This window comes from Astatotilapia calliptera, chromosome 9 (genome assembly GCF_964374335.1).
Source record: "Astatotilapia calliptera chromosome 9, fAstCal68.1, whole genome shotgun sequence".
Taxonomy (NCBI): domain Eukaryota; kingdom Metazoa; phylum Chordata; class Actinopteri; order Cichliformes; family Cichlidae; genus Astatotilapia; species Astatotilapia calliptera.
In genome coordinates this window covers 31972460-31999784 of record NC_137430.1, presented here as the reverse complement: position 1 = coordinate 31999784, position 27325 = coordinate 31972460, and the positions used below count along the sequence as shown (strand labels likewise).

Here is a 27325-nt window from a genome sequence, read left to right as displayed (position 1 = left end):
TGGGGGTCAAAGTTTGCAGAACTACGAACGCAGCTGGAAGTTTAACTGTCGTCAGAACATTGCAGAGGCCTTGTTGACAGTATTTAGCTCTACATATCTGTGTGAGCAGATTTTCTCTCACATGAAGAGTGTCCTCAGGTAGCCGTCTGAATGCTGGACACTCGGAGACCTGTGTCTCTGAGTGGGAGACCAGAGATCACATTAACATGTGTATCCCTGTATTAACAAACATGCCATATTGGGCCAGTTTAATTTTCTTATCATTGTTGTGAGGAGACCATAAATAGCACTTGCATTTTCTGTTGTACAGTTCATTTGTTGTTATAGATAAAAAGTGTATTTTTTTGTTTCAAAATAGCTGATAACTATTCGCTGACAGCTGCTAACGTCTGCGAACAAATATAATTCTATAAAGTTGTTCTATATAGTGTGTAACTGTTCAGATAGAGCAGCAAGTCTTTCAATCCTGTTCAGCAAAAGGTTGTGTGGTGTCTGCAAGGTGTGCTCGTCTTTGTCTCTATTATATAAACCTGTTATGCAAATCCTGAAGGCGTGTCAACTGTGAAGCTACAAATAATGTGTTGATCAGAAGCTTGAACACTCATATCTCTCACCTGTGTGGTTACAGCACTGAATACAAATGATGGCTTTATCTACATCAGGTAAAAATATATTTATTTTCTTTGTTTAAAATTATTTTTTATGCAAAATTTCTATATGTGTGCATAATCACTGAAATACATGAAACCTATTGATAAAACCTTTCAGACATGTCAAACTGAAGCTGTGAATTATGTTTTAGGTTGTGATTTGAAGATTGTAATGACTGATGAAGAGAAGAGTGCTGAGGCATCACCTACATCAGGTAAAATATATCAAATCTTCTCTGTTTATAATTGTTGTTTGAAAAATACATATAATACATAAAATGCATACACATAATCACTGATTTACATGAAGCCTGTTGATAAAACTTTTCAGATATGTTCTTTTGTTTGTTTTTTGCACTCAAATAGAGTCAAAAATAACAATAATACAGCTTTTTTTAAAAAAAGAACTACAGGAGAAATTAGGAAGACTATCAAGTCTTATCATGCCACCTTACCTATAACATTAACAGGTTAGCAGTAGAAAAAGACAAGTTACAATGCCCAATTGTTAAACTGAAGCTGTGAATTGTGTTTCAGTTTCTGGTGTGAGAACTGTGATAACTGGAAAAACTGATGAGAAGAGTGCTGAGGACTCATCTAAATCAGGTAAAAATATATTTAATCTGCTCTGTTTCTGTTAATATGTGCTCATATTCATTTAAATATATGAAACCTAGCAGTGTTGGGAAGGTTACTTTTAAAATGTATTCCACTACAGATTACAGAATACATGCCCCAAAATGTATTTTGTAACGTATTCTGTTACGTTACTAAATGAGAGTAACGTATTCTGAATACTTTGGATTACTTAACATACTGTATTATCATGCTTTTTTACAACTACATTAGTCTACTCTTCCTGTGTGATTTATTACTTCTATTGATGGTTACTCGCCATACCAATAGCAACTAGTTTTTTAAATCTTAATATAAAATGAGTAACAGTAGGTGGACATTAGGGTAAGGCTGCACTTTTTGCAGCGATCTCATATAGAAAACTATTCCGCACTTATATATAGCTTACTTACAACCAGTGTTGGGTAAGTTACTTTAAATTAGTGACTTAGTTCCATTATTAGTTACTTCTATCAAAAGTAACTCAGTTACTTCAAGTTACTCGTTATTTTCAAAGTAACTAGTTACTAGGGAAAGTAACTTTGGTTTTACTCAGAATTCTCTTATTAATTTGTTGCTTCCGTAACTGGATACCCAGCAAGATTGCCAGTCTTCTAGCTTGCTTACTTGCCACAAGTACACTACACTGTGCCACCTACCAATAGTAAGGACAAAATGTGCATATTTCCACGAGAGAAATCCCACGCCTGGACCGTCGTTGACCGCCGCCATGATTCTAGCCTACGTCACAGCGTCATGTGCGCTTTTTACATCCAACACGAAAAATGCAGTCGTGGTGCTTTCGATTTGTACTCAGAAACTGGGAAATTCTGCCTTCCGAATAGGAAGATGTAGTCAACACCAATACAACTTTTACAATACAACTTTATTTGTATAGCACATTTAAAAGACCAGTGGTACACCAAAGTGCTTTACAATAAAAACAGGAAAATTAAGACAATAAATAAAAGACTATTACAGTTTTTCTCAAATGTTAAAACACAAAAGCCAATCCTGTAACCCAAATGACCAGTAGTCTAAACACATTTACTAAATGTAGCCACCATATTACCAACCCGTTCTCACTCCCAAAGCGTAACATTTTACGCTAGGTGACAAATCGTCACCATATTACGTTTTCGGCTACCCACCACGTTCCTAAATGACGACCTCGGAAAAAGTGGAAATATGAGAACCGTCTGGACTGAACCTACACATGTTCGCTCTTTGTCTTCAAATCACTTAGAAACACGCTATTTAACATCATTAACGTCCTGGTTAAGGCCAGGAATAAGGTTATGGTCAGGGCTAGGGATAAGGTTAGGTTTAGGGCTGGAATACAGGGCTGGAACGTCTACTACCGCGGGAGCCATAAGAATGCCGAAGGTCTCCTTTCGCGTTCCTCAGGAACGCCGCGGGACGTGACAAAACGTCGACATGTTACGCCTCGGGAGTGAGAACGCTCTGATATTCCAGTACCATAAACACATGTCACATGAAGACACAATTCACAAAACACAACCCTCTGCACTCATAAATCTAAACACATTTTTCCTTGCTAAAACACATGTTGCAAAACAACTCTGCTCATATTCTCAAATGAAAGCCCATGTGATGCAAAATGCTTGCCACAGTCACCAATCTTTGAACACAGGGAACACACCTGGCGTCATTCACTACACACAATGACTCAAAATTGAAGACACTTGTTGCTAATGCTGTACCCACATGTAAAAGCAAGTTCAGAGTGCACAGTATGCTGAAGGTTCCAAACAAACACAATGGATGAAGGCAGAGTCAGGGGAAGAGGAATTTGATGCAGAGGAGGGAGAAGAGCTGGCCCTGGAAGAAGAGGAGCAGGCCAATGAGGAAGAGGAGTTCAAATGAGAGGAGGAAGAGGAGCGACCAACGAGGAAGAGGAGGAGGCCAACATGGGAGAGGAGAAGGTCCAGGAGGGAGAGCAAGACAACCTCGCACCATCATTACGGACGAGATGCGAGCAACAGCTCAGCGACATGATGCTGCACAGTGATTGTGGTGTGTGTGTGGTGTGAATAACGTAAATAAAAAAACTTCACACCCTGTTCATGTTTTCAAGATTACTGTTGTGTGCAATAGATTCTGTTTTTGCATTGAGTTGTGTTACAGTAGTGTACGTACATGCAGGATTTTCTATAGATTTATTCTACTCATGTGAAACTCACAAATCTAAATGCCTAATCCTCTGCAGGGTTCTATGACGATCCGTTACTGTACAGTTTCTAAAAATATGCATTGGCAGTTATGAACCAAAGAACCTTCTCACAAATTGAGCATTGTGTTTTCAATTGTTTTGCTGTAGTGTGTAATGCTGTGTATAGTGTTTACAGTTTTGACAGCTTCGAGCTGCTCTCTTGGTGTGGGAGTTTGAGTTTTGCAGTGGGAAGGTGTGGTTGTGTTTATGTAGCTTTAGAGAAGGGTGTTGTGTTTGGACATTGGGGGACCTGGTGGTAACGTTTGTGACATGTGTTTTAGCATTTGAGAAAAACTGTAACAAAGTACCACATATGTCATCAGGTTAATGAGAATAACATAGGGCCAAGCACAGAGCCTTGGGGCACACCACAGCATAAGGATGCAGTTGAGGAAGAATAAGTACCCAAGGTAACGGAGAAAGACCTGTTCGAAAGGTATGATTTGAACCAATTAAGGGCTTCACCCCAAATGCCCACAGTGCATTCTAACCTTGTTAATAAAATATTATGGTCAACCATGTCAAAGGCTGAGGACAAATCCAATAAGACTAATACAGCAGAATGCCCTGAATCAGTAATTAAGAGAAGATCATTAAGGACTCTCAGCAAAGATGTTTCAGTGCTGTGGCATGGTTTAAAACCAGATTGAAATTTATCACAGATGTCATGTGCATCCAGGTAAGCCTGGAGTTGCGAGAGAACTATCTTCTCTAGGATTTTGGAGAGGAATATAATTGGATTTCGGCCTATAATTAACGAAATCACAATGATCAAGACACCTTTTTTTAAGAACAGGTTGCACTATAGCATGTTTAAAAACAGAGGGAACATAGCCAGAAGACAATGATGAGTTCATTAAAAATAGAATACTGGGCCCAATTACATTAAAACCATCCTTCACAATGCGAGACAGAAGGGGTTCATATGCAGAACTAGTAATTTTCAGTTGCTTGACAATTTGCTTAAGTGTACAGAATGACACTGGCTCAAACTGATGAAAAGTTGAAGCACATTCTCCAGTGAGAGCAGGGCTCACCACTAGGGGGATTGAGGATTTGAGAGATAGGATTTTATCAGTAAAGTATTTTAGAAATTGTTCACAGAGAGCTGAGGATGGGACCATCGGCATATCAGGGCAGGGATTAACTACTGAATTAAAGATTTTAAATAGCAATCGAGCGTTATGGCCATTGGTCACAATAATATCAGAGAAAAAGGCCGCTTTTAGCAGCAATTTGAAACTCCAGGCGGCTAGAACGCAAAGTATCAAAGGATACCTGGAGATTATCTTTCTTCCATTTCCTCTCAGCTTGGCGGCATACACGCCGCAGGGCACGCGTAGAATCATTAAACCAACGTTGAGATTTAGTTCTAGGAGATTTCATTTTGATCGGTGCTACAGTATCAAGGATGGAAGAACACATGAATAGCAAAGAATTAGTGATGTCATCAACTGTATGATGTTTGGAGCAGTCAAAGCTAGTAGTAGAGGCAGAGTTGAGAAAAGCCACAGAAAATTTAGTCACAGATTCATAATTAATAATACACATAGGGCGTCGGGGATTCTCAGGAAACAGTTCAATCTTACACAGATCAGTGTCAAAGATAACTGGGAAGTGTTCAGAGATCCCAATATTATCAACATGCTTAATACTAATATCCAAGCCATATGAGAAAACCAAATCGAGGGTATGGCCTTTGAAGTGGGTTGGCCCATCAACCCACTGAACAAGGTTAAAAGAATCAGTTAAGGTAAGAAAGTCTGTGGCTAAGAGGTCATCCTTACAGCAAATATGAATGTTAAAATCACCAGTAATAAGAAAACAGTCATAATCAACAAAAATAGATCCTAACAGATCAGTAAAATGAATAAAAAATTTATTATATTTCGGCGGTCGATAAACCATGGCACACAAGGTTTTAGAAGAATTGACCAGTTCCACTAATTGAACTTCAAAACTACCGTAGGTAGGAGAAGGCAGCTGCCGAGCTTTATGTATATTTTTAAAAACTGAGGCTAAGCCACCACCTCTACCCGTAAGCCTTGGTGAGCTAAAGAAAGAGCAGTCAGGGGGGAGAAGCTCCGAGAAGGAGAAGGAGTCATCAGGGCGAATCCATGTCTCTGGCAGAAACAAGATGTCAAGCCCCCGTTCCTCTCACACGCTCCTGCACACCAAATCTGGAACTACTGTCCATCATGTGTCGTCCTTTTTATCTACCTCGGGAATTTACATCGGTCATTATAAGTGCCGTTTATATTCCACCACAAGCGGACACGGTCACCGCCTTATGCGAGCTGCATGAGGCACTCACACAGCACCAGACACAACACCGGGACGCTGCGCTTATTGTGACGGGGGACTTTAATAGCGCCAACCTCAAACGCGCAGCGCCGAACTTTTATCAACACATCACCTGCCCCACCAGAGGTGAAAGGACACTGGACCACTGCTACACTACGGTCAAGGACGGCTACAAGGCACAATCCCGCCCTCCGTTTGGCAAATCTGATCACGCCGCCATCTTCCTCATGCCAAAATACAAACAAAGGCTGAAACAGGAAGTTCCGGTTCAGAGGAAGGTCGCGCGCTGGACGGATCAATCGGTGGCCGCGTTACAGGACGCACTCGATGACGCAGACTGGGGCATGTTCAGAAACAGCTCCGATGATGATGTCAACGTGTTTATGGAAGCGGTTGTGGGATTCATCGGGAAACTAGCGGATGATACCGTGGAGACAAAGACTATCACAACGTTTCCCAACCAGAAGCCGTGGGTGGATAAAACCATCCGCGACGCTCTGAGATCCCACACCGCTGCCTACAACACGGGACTCACGACGGGGGACATGGACCCGTACAAAGTTAATAGTTTAATAGTTTAATTATTTATATAGCACATTTAATTACAACAGGAGCGTTGACCAAAGTGCTGTACAAGAATACAACATACATAATAAAACAACTTAGAGTATTAAAAGCAAACACCAACTATGAATTAACAAATAACAAATAACTCTCATGCTGTATTAAAAGCCAGTAAATAAAAATGCATTTTAAGATAAGATTTAAAAAGATTGACAGTAGGAGCCTGTCTGATGTGTAGGGGTAAATTATTCAACAGCTTAGGCGCTACGACTGCAAATACTCGATCACCTCTATGAACCAGCCTCGACCTTGGTACAGCTAAAAGCAAAAGATCACTTGATCTAAGAGATCTAAAGGGGGTATAAGTCTGCAAGAGGTCAGACAAATACCCGGGAGCCTGTCCATTCAGGGCTTTGTAAGTCAACAATAAAATTTTAAAATTAATTCTGAAGCGGACAGGGAGCCAATGAAGGGAGGCAAGTACCGGGGAAATGTGTTCACATCTTTTAGTACGTGTCAGAAGACGAGCTGCAGCATTCTGGACCAACTGCAGCCTTGCCAGGCAGGTCTGGCTAACTCCAGCATATAAGGAGTTACAATAGTTCAGCTGGGATATAATAAAAGCATGAATCGCTCGTTCAAAGTTTTTAAAAGATAAAAATGATCTCACCTTAGATAAAAGCCTCAGTTTGAAGAAAGACCGCTGTACAACTGAGCTAATTTGTTTTTCAAAGGTGAAATTGCTGTCAAGTATAACCCCCAAATTTTTGGCATGTGATTTGACAAAAGGCTCAAAGCCGCGTCATATAACGTGCGGAGGGCGGTGAAAGAGGCGAAGCAGTGCTACGGGAGGAAACTAGAGTCACAACTCCAACAGAGTGACTTTAGGAGCCTGTGGCGGGGACTAAGGACAATAACGGACTATAAAGCACCAACAACCGGTATGACGAACGCGGCCGTGACTCTGGCAGACGAGCTGAACACTTTCTATGCTCGCTTCGAGGCTGCAGCTAAGGACTCCAACAATGCTAGTGCTAGCGGCGCTAACGGCTGCAGACAGGAAGATATTGCCAGCATCGTGCTGGCAGTATCTTCGTCATCTCCGAGCATGAAGTAAGGAGAGCCTTCAAAAGAGTGAACACCAGGAAAGCAGCAGGACCAGTCAGAAGACAAAGGAGCTGTCAGTAAGACAAAGGAGCTGATAGTGGACTTCAGCACTAAGCAGGAGAGGAACTACCAGACCCCCGTCATCAATGAGTGCCCAGTGGAGAGAGTGGACAGCTTCAAATACCTCGGAGTTCACATCATGCAGGACCTGTCATGGTCCTGTCACATCAACACCGTGGTGAAAAAGGCCCGTCAGCGTCTCTACCACCTCAGACGCTTGAGAGACTTCCAACTGCCCTCCAAGGTGCTCAGGAACTTTTACTCCTGCACCATAGAGAGCATCCTGACGGGAAACATCTTAACCTGGTTCGGGAACAGCACCATGCAGGACAGACGAGCTCTACAGAGGGTTGTGCGGTCAGCTGAGCGCACCATCCGCTCCGAGCTCCCTGACCTGCACTCAATCTACAGCAGGCGGTGCTGGACCAAGGCCAGGAAGATCGTGAAGGACCTCAGCCATCCCAACAACAGACTGTTCTCTCTGTTGAGGTCAGGAAAGCGATTCCGCTCCCTGAAGACCAACACAGAGAGACTGAGGAGGAGCTTCTTCCCGCAGGCGATACGGTCTCTCAATCACACCACCACACAGTACTGACCCACACATACAGTTCTTACACACACTGGACATTCTGGACATTGTTTTCACTTCATCACTTAAATCACTTTAAGCATATTTGCACTGCACAAGACATAATGTGGATTGCACAACACTGGTCACTATATTCTTCATTTCCAGTTAATACTTGTACAGCTGCTGTTATTGTGTATATATTTATTTATATTTCTTCATACATTCTTATATAGTTCTATACTGTGTATTTTGTTGTACAGTTATTTTATTTTCAACTTTAATTTATATATTTTATCTTATTCTCCCAGTTAAATTTACCCTTCATTATAATTTGTGTTGTACAGTTATTTCATTTTTAACCTTAATTTATATTTTATTCCTTCCTAGTTAAATTTACCCTTTTTAATTTTGCATATTTATTTCCTTTCTTATTCATAGCCTTTTCCTTTTTTGTTTTCTTTAGGTCACGAGCAGTTGTCCAAGCATTTCACTACATATCGTACTGTGTATGACTGTGTACGTGACAAATAAAATTTGAATTTGAAGAGAGGAAGAAGTCATTTAAAATAAAAGTCTTGTTCACCAGTGACCTTACATTCAATAGAGCCATCCGCATCATAGTTGCGTCTCTGCTCGTAGCGCGGCGCAGATGACTTAGATTGTTGCGGCACGCACCACCTGTGGAAGACGACATCCAGGTCCGAATAGGTAGGCATACCTCTGGGAGGGCGGGGTAGTCTTGCTGCCCGGCGAAGCAAATCCACCGACAGCTGAGTGATCGAGCAGAAAGCCGGTGCCGGGAGCAGGAAGAGGTAGGTAGAAGGTCCATGGTAGCATATGGATCAGCCATAGCCTGAGCTCGAAAATAAGCCTTAAGGCGGACACGAATGCCGCTCCGTTTACCCCGCTTCCTGTTGCGTAGGGTGGGTAAAGGCAGGCAGGATACGCTGGTGGAGGAGACCGAGCACATCAAGCTGGCACCTCCCAAGGTCCATCGTGAATCCGACTCATGAGATTGAGAGAAACAAAGGTCCAAAAGCATTTGCCGGTCATAGGTAATTAGTGCGTTGCCACCAGATGAACATGATGTTAAAAGAATGAGTAGTACTATGCAAAAGTCGAGAAAAAGGAGTCTAAAGGAGGGAGGAGGAAGACGGCCAGCCATACACACCGGTGCCATCTTAACACCAGACTGCAGATGAGCTGCATACAGAGCTGGACTGGGACAAAAAAAATCGTCCCGGGCATTTTGACTAGAGACCGGCCCATCATTATAGGAAAAATCATAAAGCCTTTGAATGAAAACAAACGCTGTTGTAACAGTGATGTACACTGTTTTGATGGTATATATGCATCAATCTATCAGTCGTTTGGTGTAAAATTCAGATAATTATTTTTTGAAAGCTAAACATGAAATGAGAATAAGAAAGAAAGGTATATTGCCCACCTCTCAATGTTAAATACACGTAGACATTGAGGGCCAGCAGGAGGGACCATGCGCTTACCTGCTGCTCTCTGGCAGGTAGCTCCATGCCCTCCTGGGTTTTAAATGCACCTTAGAACACACATGCATCAACACTACAATGAGCGGGTGGAGGGAGGTTTGGAGTCTTCTCTCACCCCCATTCTCTGCGACCTGCTGGAGCGGGGGGGCTAGGAGGAGGAGTTGGCCGTTCGACTGCGGTCTGGAGTGTGGGGCCTCCCTGCTGCTGCGGAGTTGGGGCGGTCTGCCTCCCCCCACCGCAGGGAAAAGGGTAACACCACCTGGGTCTGGGTGCAGTTCCCCCCCCTCCAGGGGCAAGGGTACCTAGACCCGGGGCTTAGAGTACGCTTGGGGAGTATGATTGTGTGTACAGCGTCTCTTTATGTCTGTCTCCACGTTGGTTGAGTGTGGAGTAAGTGTATATGAGAGCATGAGGGTGGGAATGGATGTTTGTATATGTGTGTGCCTGTATGTCTGTGTCTATATGTCAGGTTGGGCATCAGACGCCACCTCTCTGGGGACATCTCAGGCCCTCCAAGGTTTGGAGGCCTATCTCCCCCTACCACCACTTCCCCTGCCAGTGACAGACGCCCTCAGACATCGGTGCGTTGGTGGTTCTTTGTGTCCGGGGATGGGCGTCCAGGTACACACCGGCTCACTCCTTGGCGGCCGCTTATCGGGGCCTGGAGCCTGGGGGTTGCTCGGGCCACTTCGGAGGTGGGGTGCCCCCGGCCTCTCGGCCTGGGGCTCGGTCACTCAGGCACGGCTGGCTGCCGGCGGAGCTCACGGGCGCGTCACTGCAACTCCCCCTGGCTTCTGCTCCGCGGCTGCTGAGTGAGCCCTCATCTGGGACTCTCCTCAGCTCTTTCTGGGACAGTGGCGCGGCTGCCCCTCTGTTGGTCTTCCTTGGTCTCTTGTGTTCTGGGGGCCTCTGGATGTCTGGAGTTTTGATCTCCTCCATACCTGCTTCATGCCCTGGAGGACGGGGCTGTGGCCCCCCCACACCCTCTAGCAGATCATTACATGAAGGAACCTTTTAAAAAACAAAAAACAAGCGCGTCCATGCTCACAGGTGTACACACGGGTGATCACACCCACAAACTACACCCTTTTTGGCTCCTACCTCAAAGCACACTGTGTTCTGTTGATCTTATGTGCTGCACAATAATGTTTAATATTTAGTATTTACTGTCATATTCCCATATATCATTGTGATGTTGTTTATTCTATTACTCTTGTTCTCTTCTGCTTGTTTTCTTTTTTCTTTCTCAGCAGGTGATCCAGGTGATTGATATATGCATTTTTTTTTCTTTTTTTCTTCTTTTTTTTCTTTTTCTGCTCATTCTGTTGGTTTTTGTTTTTTGCCCTTCTCCCCCGTCCCTCTTCTCAGCTGTTTCTCTTTCCCTCTTTCTTTCTCCCCTTCTTTCCCCCAGTCAAGTCTGTCCCATGTTCAGTAAGTGAAAATAAAACAAACAATAAAAGGCGAATCAAATGGACCATTATGGCAAGGCTGGGATGGTCAATTTGGTAAAGTAAATCCGTTGGGCATCTTTCTTTGCCTTTAGACAACAATTCTGATGGCAAAAGAGCCAAACGGGACAGAAAATACAAAAAAAAAAGAAAAAAAAGAAAAGTATTTCTTTGTGCCCCCCTTTTCCCTGTTAATGCCCTAATTGGCCCCCTGGCAACACTTTGCTAGACCCGCTCCTGCACAGTTACCAGCTGTCAGCTACTTAGAAAAGGATCCTGGTGTTATTTGTCTCTCAGAAACAGTTCATAACTTCCCTTCAACTCATTCATGTCACCTAAAGGGTAAACCTGTTTCTCCATCACCTGTTCAGCTCTGATGATTCAGTAAGGACATCTCCTGGTTTCATCTTCATGTTTCCCTCTCACCAGATAACAAAACCAATATCATGACCAGCAGGTTTACAGCTGTGACTCCAGAAAACATCAGCTGATCAAGCTTAAACGTGCTGCTGTTGTTTAACGTAACATCCGCTGGTTTCTTCTTTCTGGCGCAAAGTGGGCGATAAATAAACAAGAGAGTATAGCTGATCAGCTGATCATTGATCAGTTTGACGATTGAAGTAGAAACAGGAGAGGGAAGTGGATAGAATAGGAGAAGAAGAGGCAGCTGACAGAAAAGACAGAATAACTCCAGCTTTCTGTCTTTTTCATTGTAGCTGAAGTCCGGGACAAACTGTTCCTTTTCACCTCAATACGAAACATGTAATATTTTCTCTGAATACGAAACAATTCCGTTTTTCAGGGGATGGTTGGCAACTCTACTAACTAACCTTATGAACAAAATAAAGTTCATCATCAATAACATCATAGCACCCACCCAGCTGTATAGAAACTCCGTCATGCTGGGTAGTACCCAGTACGAAAAAGTCAGCATAACAAAAACTTGGTTTATACATGGAGTGCAGAATTATTAGGCAAATGAGTATTTTGTCCACATCATCCTCTTCATGCATGTTGTCTTACTCCAAGCTGTATAGGCTCGAAAGCCTACTACCAATTAAGCATATTAGGTGATGTGCATCTCTGTAATGAGAAGGGGTGTGGTCTAATGACATCAACACCCTATATCAGGTGTGCATAATTATTAGGCAACGTCCTTTCCTTTGGCAAAATGGGTCAAAAGAAGGTCTTGACAGGCTCAGAAAAGTCAAAAATAGTGAGATATCTTGCAGAGGGATGCAGCAGTCTCAAAATTGCAAAGCTTCTGAAGCGTGATCATCGAACAATCAAGCGTTTCATTCAAAATAGTCAACAGGGTCGCAAGAAGCGTGTGGAAAAACCAAGGCACCAAATAACTGCCCATGAACATGGAAAAGTCAAGCGTGCAGCTGCCAAGATGCCACTTGCCACCAGTTTGGCCATATTTCAGAGCTGCAACATCACTGGAGTGCCCAAAAGCACAAGGTGTGCAATACTCAGAGACATGGCCAAGGTAAGAAAGGCTGAAAGACGACCACCACTGAACAAGACACACAAGCTGAAACGTCAAGACTGGGCCAAGAAATATCTCAAGACTGGTTTTTCTAAGGTTTTATGGACTGATGAAATGAGAGTGAGTCTTGATGGGCCAGATGGATGGGCCCGTGGCTGGATTGGTAAAGGGCAGAGAGCTCCAGTCCGACTCAGACGCCAGCGAGGTGGAGGTGGAGTACTGGTTTGGGCTGGTATCATCAAAGATGAGCTTGTGGGGCCTTTTCGGGTTGAGGATGGAGTCAAGCTCAACTCCCAGTCCTACTGCCAGTTTCTGGAAGACACCTTCTTCAAGCAGTGGTACAGGAAGAAGTCTGCATCCTTCAAGAAAAACATGATTTTCATGCAGGACAATGCTCCATCACACGCGTCCAAGTACTCCACAGCGTGGCTGGCAAGAAAGGGTATAAAAGAAGAAAAACTAATGACATGGCCTCCTTGTTCACCTGATCTGAACCCCATTGAGAACCTGTGGTCCATCATCAAATGTGAGATTTACAAGGAGGGAAAACAGTACACCTCTCTGAACAGTGTCTGGGAGGCTGTGGTTGCTGCTGCACGCAATGTTGATGGTGAACAGATCAAAGCACTGACAGAATCCATGGATGGCAGGCTTTTGAGTGTCCTTGCAAAGAAAGGTGGCTATATTGGTCGCTGATTTGTTTTTGTTTTGTTTTTGAATGTCAGAAATGTATATTTGTGAATGTGGAGATGTTATATTGGTTTCACTGGTAAAAATAAATAATTGAAATGGGTATTGTTGAAATCTCCCAATTCTTTGAATCTTTGGGCTGAAGGAAGGACAATACTCGGTGTATTTATGCTCAATCAACAATCATTTATTTCCATACCATTCAACACTTAAGAGCATAAGGGCCATCATGATGGGGAGACATGCCTGAAGAGGGTCACAGCAAGTCTCAAAATGGTGACGGGTTGCTCAGCTTTTTATAGTCTCTAGTGGCCCCCACCTAGTTGTAAAAGCCTAAATATTCACATTCTTTCTCTTTTACGGCGCCTAAGTTATGACCTCGGCTCCCTGTCTTTCTGCTCTTCTGAAAGGTGGGGGTATGGAATGTGGTCTGTCTCTCTTATTATCGGCACAAGGTCCTCTGCACACAACATTCTCTTCATGATTCAGCAGTATGAAATGTCAAGACACAGTGTAACACATTCAACAGTGTCTAGTAATACAGGTCAATCCAATAGATCTAATGATTTTCACACTCTTTTAAGTCAGAAGTATACTGCAAACTAAGACTACATACTGATCACACACTCTATGTTAAAGGGTATAAGATGATCTACGGCAGTATCATAATTCAACTATTTTGATTACATATATAAGGTAACATATGATAACAGAATAATATCACAGTATATATTTGTTTTTTGTTAAGTTGCCTAATAATTATGCACAGTAATAGTCACCTGCACACACAGATATCCCCCTAAAATAGCCAAAACTAAAAACAAACTAAAAACTACTTCCAAAAACATTCAGCTTTGATATTAATGAGTTTTTTGGGTTCATTGAGAACATGGTTGTTGTTCAATAATAAAATTATTCCTCAAAAATACAACTTGCCTAATAATTCTGCACTCCCTGTATCTGACCCAGATAGACTGCAGGTCATAACTTCTTACCTGAAGTTCAGTTCACCTGACACTTGAACCGGCGGCCGCCTCGGGTCTCTCCTCCTCCTGCGTCCTCTTTCTCTCATCCACCTGCTGGCCTCCACTATTTGCTAATGTTACTGAATCTGTGGAAGCTCCGTGATAGCCACCACACGAAGTAATGAATAACGACCCTATCTAAATCCCAGTAGCGATTAACGTGTTCCTGATTTTTGCATAATAACTAGTTACCGTGCTCGTTACCACAATAATAACGTAGTTACTGTAACGCGTTACTTAATAACGCATTAGTCCCTACACTGCTTACAACTGGGCTCGTCAGGCACTCTTTTTGGCTGCAGTGGTTATTATTATATTTACATGGCGTGGAATTACCAACAATAGAGAGGGCATAGCCTAACATATGAAACGGGAAAAGACCGCCGTGTAATCCATTTATTTCAACAAAGTAACTGTATTCTAAATACCACCTTTTACAGTTACTTATATTTTGTATTTTAAATACGTTACTGTGGTAAATGTATTCTGTTAATCCCCAACACTGAAACCTATTCAGAAAACCTTTCATACGTGTTAAACTGAAGCTGCGATTTGTGGTTCAGGGTGTATTGTGAAGATTGCGATGGTTAAAGAAACTGATGAGGCGAAAACTTCTGGGGCTACATCTAAATCAGGTAAATTATGTTTATTATGCTCTGTTTACATGTGTTAATTGTCACAGGCTGGCGTTCTGAGTCCTTTTTTGTAATTTTGTATTTGTATTTGTATTTGTATTTATTTATTTATTGTCATTGTCAAAGAACAATGAAATTGCATTTGGGGCTTCCGTACAACCCGTAAATAAAATAATGAAGAAAATAATAAATACCCCTTAAAACCCAAGTGTAAATATTTAACCCAGTGTGACTCCAGTGCAATAAGACAATCCTTAGCAACAACATGAGAACATGACAAGTAAACATGAGAACCTGACAAGTAAGTTCAGTGCTATTAAGAAGTTGGATATGGTTATTGTCCGTGAGAGGGGGGCAGAGAGTTCAGGAGCCTCACAGCCTGTGGATACAGGCTGTTGGCCAGTCTGGGTGTTCTGGCCTGTATAGACCTGTACCTTCTCCCTGAGGGCAGCAGGTGGAAAAGGTGGCGCGCAGGGTGATGTTGGTCCCGCAGAATACTGTGCACCCTCCTCAGACAGCGAGTGGGGAAGATATTACTGATCTCTGGCAGACTTGTTCCAATAATTCTGCCAGCTTCTTTCACCACCCGCTGGAGTGCTTGCTGATCGGCCTTGGTGCAGCTGGGGAACCACACTAGAAATCCATACGTCAGAACGCTGCTGATGGCACAGTTGTAGAAGTTCAACATCAGAGATCTGGGAATGTGTGCGCTCCGCAGTCTCCTCAGGTAGTAGAGGCGCTGTTGGGCTTTCCGTGCAACTGAGGTGATATGGTTGCCCCAGGACAGGTCCTCGGTCACAGTTACCCCCAAGAATTTAAAACTGCTCACCCTCTCCACCGCCTCACTGCCGATGAAGAGAGGCAGATGGTTGTTATGACCCTTCCTCCGGAAATCTACAATGATCTCCTTGGTCTTTTTGGTGTTTTAGACCAAGTTATTGTCGTGGCACCATGACTCTAGTTGTTGCACCTCTGTCCTGTAGTTTGTCTCATCGTTGTTGGATATAAGTCCGAGCACTGTGGTGTCATCGGCAAACTTAACAATGAGATTGGACGCGCAGGAGGAAATACAGTCATGGGTGAAGAGAGTGTATAGCAGAGGGCTCAGGACACACCCCTGAGGGGCACCGGTGTTGACCACAAGGGTGGAAGAGGTGTTCTTACCCACTCTGACACTCTGTCTGCGATTAGTGAGGAAGTCCACAATCCAGTTGCACAGAGAGGAGTTAAGTCCCAGTTGGTGGAGTTTGGGACGGAGTTTATATGGCCGGATGGTATTAAAAGCCGAGCTGTAGTCTACAAAGAGGAGCCGTGCATAGGTGTTCCTGTGTTCCAGGTGCTCCAGTAATGTGTGCAGCACTATGGCGATCGCATCCTCGGTTGACCGGTTCTCCCTGTATGCAAACAGTTGAAGTTATCATTTTGGTGTGGTGATTATAAGTTTGTGTGTTATTCTTATTTAGGGTTTATTGGAGGTTTAGGTTAGTGATTTATTTATTTTTATCATCTGTCTCCTTTGTTTCTGTGTTTCGTTCCTGTTCTAGTCTGTCATGTGTTTTAGGTCTTGTTTTATTTTGAAACGGGTCTTTAGTTCTGTGTTCATGTGGTTAGTTTTACACTCCCCGTGTCATTATGTTTCATTCTAGTCAGCTGTGATCAGGGGAAGAGTCTCCACTTCCCCTCCCACACACGGTCTGCCCCCGCAGATCGTGACGGTTAAAATGTGCTCATATTCATTCACATGAAGCTTATAAATAAAAAAACCTTTCACATGCATTAAACTGAAGCTGTGAATTGTGTTTCAGATTCTGGTTTGAGGACTGTGACAGTTAATGTAACTGTTGAGGTCAAATGTGCTGTGGCTACATCAGGTAATATATATATATATATATATAATCTTTATATTTTTTGTTGTATGCAAAATATCAATATGTGTTCATAATCACTGAAATAAATGAAACTTATTGCTTCAAACCTTCAAACGTGTTAAGCTGAAGGTAGGAATTGTGTTTCAGAGTCTGGTGTGAGGACTGTGATAATTAAAGAAATTGTTGAGGTGAAGAGTGCTGAGGCTTCATTTAAATCAGGTAATATATATTTAATCTACTCCTGTTTATATTTGTTTTTGTATGCAAAATGTCAATATGTGTTCATCATCACTGAAATAAATGAAACTTATTGCTTTACCTCATCATACGTGTTAAACTGAAGCTAGGAATTGTGTTTCAGAGTCTATTGTGAGGATTATGATGGTTAAAGAAAGTGATGAGAAGAAGAGTGATGAGGCTACATTTAAATCAGGTAATATATATTTAATCTGCTCTCTTTATAATTGTTACTGTATGCAAAATGTCAATATGTGTTCATAATCAATGAAAAACATGAAACTTATTGCTTAAACTTTTCATACATGCTAAACTGAAGCTAGAAATTGTGTTTCAGAGTCTGTTGTGAGGATTGTGATGGTTAAAGAAACTGATGAGGAGAAGAGTGATGAGGCTACTTTTAAAACCGGTAAAATATATTTCATGCGCACTCTTTATAATTGTTACCATATCAAAAATGTTACTATATGCTCATATTCATTGAAATACATGACTATGAGCACATTCAATTCAATTGATAACACCTTTTAGTCATGTTAAACTGAAACTGTGAATTGTTTTTCAGAGTCTATTTTGAGGATTGTGATGAATAAAGACATTGATGAGAAGAATAGCGCTCGGGCTACATTTAAAACACGTAAAATAAATTTGATCTGCACTGTTCATAATTGTTATTGTATGCAGAATATATTCTCATAATCACTGAAATACATGAACCTTATTTCTAAAACCCTTCAGACGAGTTAAACTGACTCTGTGAATTATATTTCAGATTCTGATGTGAAGACTGTGACAATTAAAGAAATTGTTGAGGTGAAGAGTGCTGAGGCCTCATCTAAATCAGGTAAAATATATTTAATGTTTTGTGTTTATGTTCTCCACACTTAACACTCAGTTCTTCTCACTTCTTTCTCCTCACTCCACACTGTCTGCCACTGGAGACGGCATGGTGATAGCAATAAGACTTATGAATGAAGAGAATGTGGACCCAAAAAGCAGACGATGGAGACAGAACAGGGAAAACACCATCCATCCATTCTTTGCTGCTTATCCTTTTTAGAGTCACTGGAGCCTGTCCCAGCTGCCATAGTGACAGAGGCAGGGTAGACAGGGCCAACATATAGAGACACACAACCATTCCACTCACATTCAAACCTGTGGGCAATTTAAAATGACCAATAACCTAACCCCACTAACTGAATGTCGTTGGACTGTGGGAGGAAGTTGGAGTACCTGAAGTATGGGGAGAACATGCAAACTACACACAGATGGTGGAAGTGAACTCAGAATCTTCTTGTGAAAGGCCATGAGGCACAGGTGTAGGCAACAGCGTGGTTTGGCAGGACCAACTAGCAAGCACAAAGTCCTCTGGCAAAGCAGGTGGCCCTCCAGAGTCCCCAGCTGACAGGTTGGTTGCATGGAAGCTGCGGGCAGCTGGACTGACACTCTTGAACCTTCAGCTGGCGAAGGAGGTGGCTGCACGGTGTTACCTGACCTCCAGCAGAGGTAGAAATGGGTGCAGACATCTGTCAAACACTAGCCACTCCCACCCGATGAGTAGGTACAGGGTGATGTCTTGGCTCGCCTCACCCTGGGGACCACCAGTAGTGCTGGGGCAGATCGGATGCCAGCCACTCCCACCCAAGGAATGGGTACAGGTGCAGGAGTAAGCTGGGCCACAGCCGCCGACATCCTTTGGTGCCAGGACAGACACCAAACAGCAGGGTGTCTGCTTTTCCCACCCAAGCAACAGTTGCAGGGACAAGCGGAGCCTCAGCCAGTCTGGGGACTGGAGCAGGGACCAGCTGAGCCCTACCCACCCTCACCAGAGGCACTGGTACAGGTGCAGGGGAAGGCCAAAGCCCCGCTGCCCTGGAAGCAGGAAAAGCCCTGCCAGAGCTACCCTCACCTGGGGAACTGGTACGGGTGCAGGGGAAGGCTGGGCCACAGCTGCCTGGGGACAGGAACACACAGAGGCAGAGGAGAAGGCTCAGAAAAAAAACACACCAGTCTTTGTCCATTTTCCAGCATGACAAATAGTCTTTAAAGTTTTTGACGTGTCTTGACTTTTGTAAGCTTGGGAGGAGCATGAGGAAAAGAGTCTAATTCACTCACCACTGGTGGTTTTTCACCATGCATAGAGTGACGCTAGGCAGCTGAGCCTTTAGTGCGCAGACCAGCAATGCTGAGGCTAGAGAAAGCAAAGTATTACCACTCAAAGTTGTGGAAGCTTGGGTGCTGGTGGGGCGGAGGAGCACGGCATCTTCGGGGACCCCCCAGAGCTAGACGAGTCCTGCGACAAATGCACTCGCAGTCAGGTGTGAGCCATGACTTCCAAGTCAGCTCTTCCTACAGTAATCAAAGTGCTTCCTGCTGCCACTCATACAGATCCATATCAACTGGGACCATTACGGCTGTTGTGTTGTGTGGGGAGTGAGGAGAATGTGGACCCAAAAGCAGACAATGGAGATAAAATCTGAATTTAAACTGAAGGCATGGCATTTATTAGGGCAAAGACCCAAAACAGGGGGAAAAAAGCCATAGATCTCAAACTAAACTGGGGAAACTAAGCAAATACTCACCAAAACTTTAACACTAGAAAATTCCTGGAAACTCAGGAAAAACCTAGGAGAAACATGGAAGAGACTTGGAGGAAACGCAGATGCAATTTAGTTCAATTAAATTTTATTTATACAGCACCAAATCACAACAACATTTGCCTCAAGGCGTAATGACAACAGGTAAAGGAAGACAAAGGACCAAATACAAAAAGGATAGTGAGGGTATGGGAGCCAGGAGGGAAACACAGCTGGGGCTAATCACACACAAGAGAGAGGCAGAACGCAAAACAAAATACTCTAACACAGGACACGGGACTGTAAAGTAAAACAGAAAATACAAAAATCAAGCACTACTAGACATAACACAAGGGACACAGGGTAGGCACAGTAACAAAACCCAAAGACTAGAAATCACAAAATCCTGACTAAGGGAGCTAGAAATACAAATGAATACATGACAAAAAAAAAGCTAAATCAACTAGTACTCATAACTTCAATAATACTTAACATTGGGTCCCCAGACGCAGGACAATGACAGTTTACATGTGTTAATATGTGCTCATAAAAAAAACAAACATTAAGCTTTTTGATGACACCTTTCAGACAAGTTAAACTGAAGCTTTGAATTGCGTTTCAGAGTCTATTGTGAAGACTGCAATGATTAATGAAAATCATGAGGAGAAGGGCGGAGTGGCTGAATCAGGTAAAATATATTTAATCTGCTCTGTTGATAAATGTTTTTGTAAGCAAGATGCCAATATGTGCTCATAATCACTGAAATACATGAAGCCTGTTGACATAAACTTTCAGATTTGTTAAACTGAAGCTGTGAATTGTGTTTCAGGTCCTGATTTGAGGATTGTGATGATTGGAAAAACTGGTGTGGGGAAGAGTGCTGTTGGAAACACCATCCTGGGAAAAAAACTTTTCAAATCTCGTCCCAGTTCAGAGTCAGTGACTAAAACCTGTGAAACAGGTGAAACACAGTTGGAGGAGAGAAAAATTTATGTCATAGACACACCTGGGATCCTGGATACTGGGAAACCTGCAGAAATGATCGAAAAGGAAATTGTGAGATGTGTTGAAGTCTCCAGTCCAGGGCCTCATGTTTTTCTACTGGTGCTCCAAGTCGGTCGATTCACCACAGAGGAGAAAAACTCTGTGGAAGCCCTGCTGGAGCTGTTTGGTCCAAAAGCTCAACATTACATGATTGTGCTGTTCACCCATGGAGATGATCTTGAAGACCAGGAAATCACCATACAGCAGTATGTACGTGAAGCCAAACCAGAGCTCAGAGAAGTCATCCAACGCTGTGGAAACAGGTTCCACGTCTTCAACAACAGAAGCAAAGACAGACAGCAGGTGGAGGAGCTGATGAAGAAGATTGATGACCTGGTGGCAGGACGTGGCGACACATACTACACAAATGCCACGTTTAGAGAGGTGGAAGAAAGGAAACAGAAACAACCTGACAGGGAGAGTGAAGAATACAAGTTCCTGTGTCAACTGGTAGCGCAGATTCTACGTTTTCATTCCCGTCTTAAAAGAGAATAAAACATATTAGATGATGCAAACCTGTAGACCAATACCTGTGGTGTTAATTTGCCCTGATTAGGTTTGACCTCTTTAAAAGTAATTATATGAATATTAGTTAAAAATGAGTTTTAAAACAGTAATCATTACAGTTTTTCTCAAATGCTAAAACACATTTCACAAACGTTTCCACCATGTTCCCCAACGTCTAAACACAACACCCTTTTCTAAAGCTACATAAACACAACCACACCTTCCCACTGCAAAACTCAAACTTTCACACCAAAAGAGCAGCTCGAAGCTGTCAAAACTATAAACACTATACACAGCATTACACACTACAGCAAAACAATTGAAAACACAATGCTCAATTTGTGAGAAGGTTCTTTGGTTCATAACTGCCAATGCATATTTTTAGAAACTATACAGTAACGGATCGTCGTAGATCTCTGCAGAGGATTAGGCTTAGAGGATTAGATTTGTGAGTTTCATATGAAGAGTATAAATCTATAGAAAATCCTGCATGTACGTACACTACTGTAACACAACTCAATGCAAAAACAGAATCTATTGCACACAACAGTAATCTTGAAAACATGAACAGGGTGTGAAGTTTTTTTATTTACGTTATTCACACCACACACACACCACAATCACTGTGCAGCATCATGTCGCTGAGCTGTTGCTCGCATCTCGTCCGTAATGATGGTGCGAGGTTGTCTTGCTCTCCCTCCTGGACCTTCTCCTCTCCCATGTTGGCCTCCTCCTCTCCCTCGTTGGTCGCTCCTCTTCCTCCTCTCATTTGAACTCCTCTTCCTCATTGGCCTGCTCCTCTTCTTCCAGGGCCAGCTCTTCTCCCTCCTCTGCATCAAATTCCTCTTCCCCTGACTCTGCCTTCATCCATTGTGTTTGTTTGGAACCTTCAGCATACTGTGCACTCTGAACTTGCTTTTACATGTGGGTACAGCATTAGCAACAAGTGTCTTCAATTTTGAGTCATTGTGTGTAGTGAATGACGCCAGGTGTGTTCCCTGTGTTCAAAGATTGGTGACTGTGGCAAGCATTTTGCATCACATGGGCTTTCATTTGAGAATATGAGCAGAGTTGTTTTGCAACATGTGTTTTAGCAAGGAAAAATGTGTTTAGATTTGTGAGTACAGAGGGTTGTGTTTTGTGAATTGTGTCTTCATGTGACATGTGTTTATGGTACTGGAATATGGTGGCTACATTTAGTAAATGTGTTTAAACTACTGGTCATTTGGGTTACAGGATTGGCTTTTGTGTTTTGACATTTGAGAAAAACTGTAATATACTCTTGAGGAGGCTAGAGCATGTTGTAGGCATCAAGTGTTCTGCCCTTAACTGGTTTAATTCTTACCTCACAGATAGATCCTTCTCTGTTGTGATGGGAGGATACTCTTCCTCTGTTGCCCCTCTCTGTTGTGGTGTGCCCCAGGGGTCTGTATTGGGCCCTTTATTATTCTCTTTGTATATGCTACACTTGGGCTCCATATTTGAAAAATACAATATTCCTTATCACTTTTACTTTGATGCCATTCAAATCTATTGTCAACTGACTGATGATTTGTCAGCATTATTGAACGTCCTGTACTATTGCCTGAGAGAGGTTAAGGATTGGCTGTCAGAAAATTCTCTTCAATCTTTCTCTTTCAATCTCTTCAATCAATCTTCATCCGCTTTATCCGAGGCCGGGTCGCGGGGGCAGCAGCCTAAGCAAAGAGGCCCAGACCTCCCCCTCCCCAGCCACCTCCTCCAGCTTGTCCGGGGGAACACCAAGGCGTTCCCAGGCCAGCCGAGAGATATAATCTCTCCAGCGTGTCCTGGGTCTGCCCCGGGGCCTCCTCCCGGTGGGACATGCCTGGAACACCTCACCCAGGAGGCGCCCAGGGGGCATCCTTGTCAGATGCCCGAACCACCTCAGCTGGCTCCTTTCGATGTGGAGCAGCAGCTGCTCTACTCTGAGCCCCTCCCGGATGGCCGAACTTCTCACCCTATCTCTAAGGGAGAGGCCAGCCACCCTTCGGAGGAAGGTCATTTCTGCCACTTGTATCCGCGATCTCGTTCTTTCGGTCACTACCCACAGCTCGTGGCCATAGGTGAGGGTAGGGACGTAGATCGACCTGTAAATTGAGAGCTTCACTTTTACACTCAGCTCCCTCTTGACCACGACGGACCGGTGCAGCGTCCGCATTACTGCAGCTGCAGCCCCAATCCGTCAGTCGATCTCCGGCTCCCTTCTCCCATCACTCGTGAACAAGACCCTGAGATACTTGAACTCCTCCACTTGGGGCAGGAACTCATCCCCGACCCGGAGTGGGCACGCCACCCTTTTCCGGCTGAGAACCATGGCCTCAGATTTGGAGGTGCTGATCCTCATTCCCGCTGCTTCACACTCGGCTGCGAACCGTTCCAGTGCGAGCTGGAGGCCCTCACCCGATGAAGCCAACAGAACCACATCATCCGCAAAAATCAGAGATGAGATTCTGAGGCCACCAAAGCGAAAGCCCTCCGCCACTTGGCTGCGCCTAGAAATCCTGTCCATAAAAATTATGAACAGAACCGGAGACAAAGGGCAGCCCTGGCGGAGCCCATCACCCACCGGGAACGAGTCCGACTTATTGCCGGCAATGCGAACCAAGCTCTTGCAACGGTTGTATAGGGATCGAATGGCCCGTAGCAATGGGCCAGACACCCCATACTCCCGCAACACCTCCCACAGGACACCCCGAGGGACACGGTCGAATGCCTTCTCCAAGTCCACAAAACACATGTAGACTGGTTGGGCAAACTCCCATGCACCCTCAAGTATCCTCGAGAGGATAAAGAGCTGGTCCAGTGTTCCGCGACCAGGACGAAAACCGCATTGTTCCTCCTGTATCCGAGGTTCGACTAGCAGACGAACTCTCCTTTCCAGCACCCTGGCATAGACTTTCCCAGGGAGGCTGAGGAGTGTGATCCCCCTGTAGTCGGAAAACTGAATAACATTGCGAACAGCTAGCTCACTGACCTCCTCAATCTGTACACTCCTTGTCGTGCATTGAGATCATCAGGTCAATTACTCCTGGCCCAACCTAAGTTCAGACTGAAGACCAGAGGCGATCGTGCCTTTGCTTCAGCTGCACCCAACCTTTGGAATAGCCTCCCTGCTTCTATTCGAGCCTTGGACTCTATCCAATCCTTTAAATCAAGATTGAAAGCATATCTATTTGACTTGGCTTTCCCGATCAGTTAATACCCTTTTAAACTTTTTAAATTTTAAACTTTTAAATCTTTTATTGAATGTATTATTTTATTATTAATTTTACTGCTGTTTTTGTCTTCTTAGCCAATTTTTTATTTATCTAACTCTTCTGGTTTGTTAGTGTCTCTATCCTGTCTGTGCTACTGCCCGATTTGTACCCTGTTATTGACTTATGTTGACTCTCCATATTACTGTGAACTTTGGTGTTCTTTCGTGTTTTTAAATGTGCTATATAAATAAAAATTGTACTGTATTATATTGTAATGTTTAGTGGGAAGAGTGTGTTTGGGAAGGATCACCGCACCTTCAACTGGAACAATCACCGATGTTCACCGATGTGGAAATCACGTTTTGTGGGAACTGTTTTTCACTGTAAATAAATTCACTGTCACTATTAAGGAAGCCTTGTAACTGGGTCCTGACTCTCCAGCAAACAGCATATCTGACACCAACATGACTAAATTGTTTTCACTAAACTTCTTCCTTTCTTGTTCTACAACATTCCTTTAAGGAATTCGTAAAAGTATTTAATGTTTGTGTTTCATTATTGTGCTTCAACACAAGAATCATTGAAAACATTTTCAGTGGAAACTGAGCCGTCTTACTGGTTTTTCCATGCCACTATCCAACTTTCTGTCATGTTTGTTAACCAAGAGCAACACCCTTCTTTCTTTCTGAAAACCTGTGGCCTCTAATGACCTTGTTGTGGTGCAGCTGCAAGGGCAGGGTGGTTCTGTGGATTCAGGGGCTGTATCCCAATTCAGAGTCTGCAGACTTAAAGGCCGCATTTTAAGGCCGATTACAGTGACGCAACGAAGGCTGTCCCAATTTAAAGGCTGCTCGAAATGCAGCCCTCAAATGCGTCCTTCCTTTCCCTGAATTTTAAGGATGGGTCAGTGTAGACTTCGTGGCCCAACATATCCCAGACTTCATAGTGCAGCGGTGGGTGTGGGTAATTTTGCCAAAAAAAAAGACTGAAGCAGGGCGGCTGAAGAGTAAACTTTTAAAAGTAAGTACTGGATATTATGTCACTTATTCATGTGCAAGTGTTTAATAATGAACAAATAAAGAACAAAACATTACTGTTGGCCACATGTCGGCAAAGTTATGTGACATTAGCGATGTTTGTACTAACTTGGTTTTAAAGCCTTTACTTTAAAATATACGCCGTTCAATAGCTGAGCTTAATCTTACAGAGAATCTGATGATTTTATGGATAATTAAAGTCAGTCATAAATCCACAAACACAACAGGCTGAAAGTCAGTGATGCTGCTCGGTTTGCAGTCCTGAATATTACGGCACAAGCAGGATTCACTGCACTGTTAATGTTAGCTATGTTATATTGCTGCCTCTGTTCGGTGGTGTCGAGCCAAACGGACTTTAATGTGTGTTTGAACGAGCTGACGGTTCACTCGTTAAGCTGAAAGAAAGATGCTTTAATCACAGCAGTCACACATGTGTCCACTGCACCATCTGGAACTCTTCTTGTTTAGCACTCGTAATGACACAAACACTAAATCCTCCTTCTCTGGTGCTGTTGTGTAGCAGTGTGTACACCTGAGACTGTCACCTGTCTGTCTGTCCTGCACTCTCTCTGTTTCTTTCTCTCTGATTGTGGAATAAAAGTATGAACATGTATTTATAAGTTACACTTGTGTTTGAATCCTGCAGCTTATCACACATTTGATTTCCATGTGTGACAACTGCAAGTGTCCAGAGTGAGGACAGACTGAGAGACACACTGCTGCACATCATCTGTGAGGCTTTGCACCCCTGATGATCCACCAGGACAAACTCAGCAGTGTGTGAGGAAGAGGAGGAGGAAGAGCCAGCAGCAGCTGACAGATGGAGAGAATAGACAGACTGTTCCCTGTTTGTGAAGGACTGCTAGAAAAGTTTAGCATAACTAACTGTCCTGAATCAGTCTTATTAGGTAATGTTCAAATAATGTTATCATTCCAGTGTTTTCAGTGTGGGAGAAAGTACTCAGGGCCTTCAAGTTACACACTATGAAAGGCAGCAACAAGTTTAATGTTCAGAAACCTAAAGTATGTATCAGCAGCAGAATGGAGCTAAAAATAAATGTTTGTTTCAGTTCTATGAAGCTTTGAGGATTTTGGATCAGTAGCACTGCTGTGTTTGTTGCATCATATTGCTGTAATTGTTTATATGCTTTATATATTCTGAGGTAAGTTGATCTATAGTGTTACATCATATTCTATAAGGATGTTATGTGTTTGTAGACTTTCTGCCCAGTTTGACCCATTTAGCAGAAGTAAGCCTGTTTAAGGCTCTGATATCTATTCTGTATGACTTAAAGCAGTTATGACATGGTCTGATTTTCTCACCCAATAAAGGAATATTTTATATATCGTCTACTCTTCATTCTATCAGACACAGTTATTACAGCTCGTAAATTTTGTTTTTACACATATATGTAAGCATTGAGCCAAATTTAGTAATGCCAACATATTAAACAAACAATTGTCTCTTATATATAATACATCTATATATACACTTTCACAGATACTTGTCTTTGAGTGAAGATTTAAAGTGATAGGAAATATAAATAACTGCAACTTGAATCTTTATTGAAGCTCAGTGTTTGACACAGAGTTCAAGTTCACTGCTGTAATAACTAATAATGATTAATATAATATTGGCCATATTATATTTACATTACCAAAGTGAGATGACCTTAGACTCATGAACAACATTAGCTAATTGTTATTTACTAGCTAATCTTAAAATGACTGTTCAGTACAAAAATGAAGCCCAAAAATCATGTTTTACAGTCCTGTGGTCTCAGCCTCAGATACTTATCAAATCACACAAAGCTCATGTAGAAACAAATATACAAAATATGTTCTCCTTCATTTCTGTCAAACAAAGCTGTATGACACGTTTCCAGCTGTTAGTATCATGGTTGCTAGGCAACCTGGGCAGCGCGACAGAGGTTAGACC

At 43.0% G+C, this 27325-nt stretch overlaps 1 protein-coding gene across 2 annotated transcripts; it reads left to right on the top strand.

The window, feature by feature from the left end:
* The first annotated feature begins 613 nt into the window (after positions 1 to 613).
* On the top strand, positions 614 to 24758 carry LOC113029654 (uncharacterized). 2 transcript variants are annotated; one of them, XM_080306227.1, is made up of 12 exons: positions 614 to 662; positions 803 to 865; positions 1188 to 1256; positions 14828 to 14899; positions 16705 to 16770; positions 16915 to 16986; positions 17129 to 17200; positions 17342 to 17413; positions 17570 to 17641; positions 17777 to 17848; positions 20203 to 20268; positions 20410 to 24758. In XM_080306227.1, the coding sequence occupies exons 1-12, from the start codon at positions 641 to 643 to the stop codon at positions 21117 to 21119; spliced, it is 1428 nt and encodes a 475-aa protein (XP_080162353.1). In that variant the 5' UTR covers positions 614 to 640; the 3' UTR covers positions 21120 to 24758. The 2 variants fall into 2 exon arrangements, with proteins under 2 accessions (XP_080162353.1, XP_080162352.1); XM_080306226.1 differs by having other exon boundaries at positions 16891 to 16986.
* Positions 24759 to 27325: the final 2567 nt, after the last annotated feature.

Excerpts from the sequence above, each read along its gene's own strand:
- LOC113029654 (XM_080306226.1), top strand. The coding sequence starts at position 641 with ATGATGGCTTTATCTACATCAG. Across the intron at positions 866-1,187 it reads TGAGGCATCACCTACATCAG|TTTCTGGTGTGAGAACTGTG; the intron begins GTAAAATATATC and ends ATTGTGTTTCAG. Across the intron at positions 14,900-16,704 it reads TGGGGCTACATCTAAATCAG|ATTCTGGTTTGAGGACTGTG; the intron begins GTAAATTATGTT and ends ATTGTGTTTCAG.